General features: G+C 36.6%; 1 protein-coding gene across 1 annotated transcript in view; it reads left to right on the forward strand.

Annotated features, from left to right (window-relative positions):
- The window catches only part of LOC106875432 (coiled-coil domain-containing protein 81), a 69,096-nt gene that overhangs the window by 33,924 nt on the left and 30,786 nt on the right, over positions 1-4,386 (forward strand). Inside the window, exon 6 of the mRNA XM_052973280.1 lies at positions 634-959. Within this exon, the coding sequence (XP_052829240.1) occupies positions 634-959 (326 nt within the window). The remainder of the gene's footprint in view (positions 1-633; positions 960-4,386) is intronic.

The raw sequence follows: 4,386 nt of genomic DNA on the forward strand, positions 1-4,386 counted from the left end.
TATATATATATATATATATATATATATATATATATATATATGTATGTGTTTGTATATGTTTGTATGTCTGTGTTTGTCCCCCCAACATCGCTTGACAACTGATGGTGGTGTGTTTACGTCCCCCATAACTTAGCGGTCATTAAAAAGTGATGATGGTGATGGAGATGATATAAACAAGACAGGCTCGCACTCAGTTTCCACCAATCAAATTAACTTACAAGGCATTGGTTTCAATTCCTGGACCAGGTGATACATTATGTTCTTGAGCAAAAAACTGCATTTCACATTGGACCAGTCCATTCAGCTGGCAAAAATGAGTAATCCTGCAATGGACTGGCATCCCATTCAGATGGGGAATTTATATGCCATGGAAACAAGAAAACTGGCCCTTATGAGTTCGCATGACTCGAGTAGGTATTTTTACCTTTACCTTTACCACATACTTGCAAAGCAGGTTTCTTAACCATGCAGCCATATCTGTAAAACACTAATAGAATATAGTTCTATCAGGGGTAGAAGCCACAGATTTGTTTGATATTTACTTAATGTGACTAAATCAAGGTTTAAATACCAACAGGTATGTGTTACAGGTCTTTAAAATATCTATTTTTATTACTTCTGTTTATCCTAAAGTTCTTTGAAAGCTGCTGAAAGTCCCTGTCAGATGAACCAAGTTCTTGAAGAAAATTTCGAAGAGAATGTTCCGGAAGCTTTACCTGAAGAACCACTTGTCACAGATGATGGATTAGATGAAAATCCTTTTGTTCCTGCTTTAGAGCTTAACCAGGTCAATGTCATTGACAATGTTCCTGCTGAAAACACACCTGTCCACAGTCCACCTGCAGAATTCACCCCTGTTGCAGATGTAGCGACTAATGTCATAATTGAAAATGTGATGAGAACAAACTTTGAGAGGAACACAGGAGCGGGGATTTTGATAACTGGTCAAAACATCACCAGTAAGTGTTATCTCCTTTTGTTATTTGACATTTTCCCTATTTTCCTTTCAGTGTAGTATTTTGATCCTTGTGAAATTAAATATCAGAACATGCTCATAACTGGTTTGATATTATAAAGAATCGAGGATTTATCATCTATGTCTTAGCTATTTCCATTATCAAAGACAAGAATGAAGGCAGCAAGTTGGCAGAATTGTTAGCACACTGGGCAAAATGCTCAAAAGCGTTTCTTTTGGCTTTACATTCATCATCATCATTGTCATTTAACGTCCGCTTTCCATGCTAGCATGGGTTGGACGATTTGACTGAGGACTGGTGAAACCAGATGGTTAAATTCTGATGAGGTCAGCTTTGTCTTTCATCCTTTCGGTGGCAATAAAATAAGTACCAGCTGAGCACTGGGGATGATGTAATTGACTAGCCCCCTCCCAACAAAATTTCTGGCCTTGTGCTCATAGTAGAAAGAATTAATAATGATGAATAATGATGAGAAAATTCAAGTCAATGAGGGTTCTTCTGCGTGGTTATCTGGCCAGGTCAATGTAGCTGCCATATATTCTCATGTGTTTTTCTCCATCACAACATAGGAATGAGAAAGGAAGGGGTGATGGCAAACTGGTGGGATGGTGAACATTCAACTTTGAAAAGAAAAATCATCTCTGTGTGAGTATATATATGTATGTGTGTGCGTGTACAAGGGAAGTATGTGAACATTGCCAAGAGTATTAATTTGATTTACCATCCATATTTATGTATAAAATACTACAATTATCCGTCACTTTTGATGGCACGGGGCCAGCTGGCAGAATCACTTGCATGGCAGGCAAAATACTTAGTGGCATTTTGTCTGCCTTTATATTCTGAGTTCAAATTCTGCTGGGGTCGATGAAACTGATTTACTCCTTCCCCCAAAACTGCTGGCCTTGTGCCAAAATTTGAAACTAATATTTAAGGTAGTATACTGACATGTTGGACAAAATGCTTGTGGAATTTCTTCTGGCTGTTTATGTTCTGCGTTCAAAGTACTGCTGTGGTTGTCTTTGCATTCCATCCTTTTGGAGCCAATAAAATAAGTCACAGTGCAGTACTGGGATTGATGTAATCAGCTTTCCACTACCCCTGGAACTGCTGGCTCTGTGCTAAAATTAGAAAGGATTCTTATCTTCAATACAGAGACCACAGGTTTAAAATTCTGATCCTAGTGTAGAGATATGATGGAAACAGACAAATTTTGGTGGTGGAAGCTATCAGCAGAAGAAGAAAGACAAATGAGAAATGGGAAGAAGTGATGAGGTTAGTCATAATCTAGAATACTGAGACTTAAAGAAAGGATGATGAGAAATGTATTGTTTTAAATGGCAGACATATTAACTTATAGCAGCATAGGAAATTGAATATTAAAACAATGATGATGATGATGGTGTTGATGATGATGACGACGACGACTACAACAATGATATTGATGACAAAGACAATAATGTTGATGATGCTAATGATGTTGTTGAGTTTTTTTATTTGCCACAAGGGAGATAAAGGAGAGGACATTACAAGAAATAAAAATTACAAAAACAAACACATACAAATAAAAAAATAGGGTTTTATGTATGATAGGTTATGAAAAAAAAAAAAGAAGAGAAAAATAGAACTTTTAGCAAACTCTTTAGAAAGCAGTACTTCCTTTGGTACTTTCATCTTCTTCCTTAAATGAATTTTCAAGAAGTTGATGAGGAATTAGTTGAAGAAGAAAATGTCTGTGTTCAGTCCTTTCAATCTTGTCCACCATACAATCTTCTTTACCTCAGCCGCTAGAAAGAGGAAGCTATCTTTTGTTCCTAGCCAAATGAGGGAAACAAGCTGATCCACTTGATAACTTTGATTGATAAATAACTGGATCTGCTGACATCAATCCACAAATTTGTAATGCTCAATCATTGAACAATGCATGCAGAATATATTGTTTTTTGCTTTGTGCATATCTTGTGTGTACCTGGTATTTTTATAATAGTAGGGTTTATCCTTTCTACCTATCTGTCTAGCCAGGCAACTTGTCTGGACTAATGCAACTCTTCCATGCCAAGTGTTGCTATCTTTCATAACAGTCTTCATATCCGTAACTTAATATCCGGTGCCTTCTGTAAGTTTTTTGATATATGTTCTTAGTCTGCTAATACTTGTATGTCCATTCATGAGTTTCCAGAGAAGGAGGTCAATGGATATTTCATCCTTGTTTCTCCAGCATTGTCCTGCATAATACGTTCTTCTTTCTCTGATCACCAAGATGATGGTAGGAAAACTGCCATACAGTTACAACAGTTGAATTCAACTCCATGTTTGGCCACAAGGAAATCATAACTTGATCACGTGTGCAAACACAATTTCCATCCAGTCAATGGCTTGTGTTCATATGATAATCTAGCAGTATGACTTGGACTTTCTGTGGATAGAACCTTCAAACACAGCGCATTTTAGAACAGAAAGGACAGTGGATTCAGTCCTTGGTGGAGTTTGCTCTTGATTCATCTGTTCTCATAGCTATATATTCAACCTGATATGATAAATGAAGAAACATGCCATAACAAAATGGCAACAAGAATTTGCATTGACGTGTAAAAATTAGCCTGAATGTTGAATTTCTGATGAAGATCTCCTTCTCTTGTAATATATGTCAATATAAAATTTACTCTACTTGTATTGCATGAACACTGTTGTATTGATGTAGCAATAAATAATGTTTAAATACTGACAAAAATTTTTCTTCATGACTGTGCCACACAGTCACTGTTTTGTAAGAAAGATTGAAAACTGCATGAAGCATTCTTGTGTGTGTACCATCAAGCTAGAGTTCAGTGTTCATACTGAAGAGCCATACAGAAGTACTGATTCAATGACTGCTTTGAAGAAACTTACCTCTCTTCATGTTGTCAGGAAGAAAGGATTTCAACATAATTTTGTATCTGTTGAAGCCACTCCATGCTTCTGTAATTCTTACCTGGACCTGCTTGTCTTTTGAAAAGAATTATCTTACATAGGTAATATTCTTTGGTAGCACTACCAGGGCAAGGATTTCTAGAAGTTTTCCATCTTGTCAATGCCTAATCTCCCTTAGATTGTTGTTATTCTTGCCTACCATTGACTGTTTATAGCAGTGGTCTTCAACCATTTTTTGCACAACAGATCACTTTCACGCAAGACAATTTTTCCACAGATTGGGGAATCACACACATAATTAAACCCAATAAAGTGCATAATATATAATTTAATTATCTATTTCAAATTTTGGCTCAAGCTCAGTAAGTTCAGGGGAGGCGGGGGCTTGTTGATTACATCGGCCCCCAGTTCTCAATTCATACTTATTTTATTGATTCCAAAAGGATGAAAGGCAAAGTCAACCTCACTGGAATTTGAACTCAGAATGAAAAGATGAATG

Source organism: Octopus bimaculoides, chromosome 15 (genome assembly GCF_001194135.2).
Source record: "Octopus bimaculoides isolate UCB-OBI-ISO-001 chromosome 15, ASM119413v2, whole genome shotgun sequence".
Taxonomy (NCBI): Eukaryota; Metazoa; Mollusca; class Cephalopoda; order Octopoda; family Octopodidae; genus Octopus; species Octopus bimaculoides.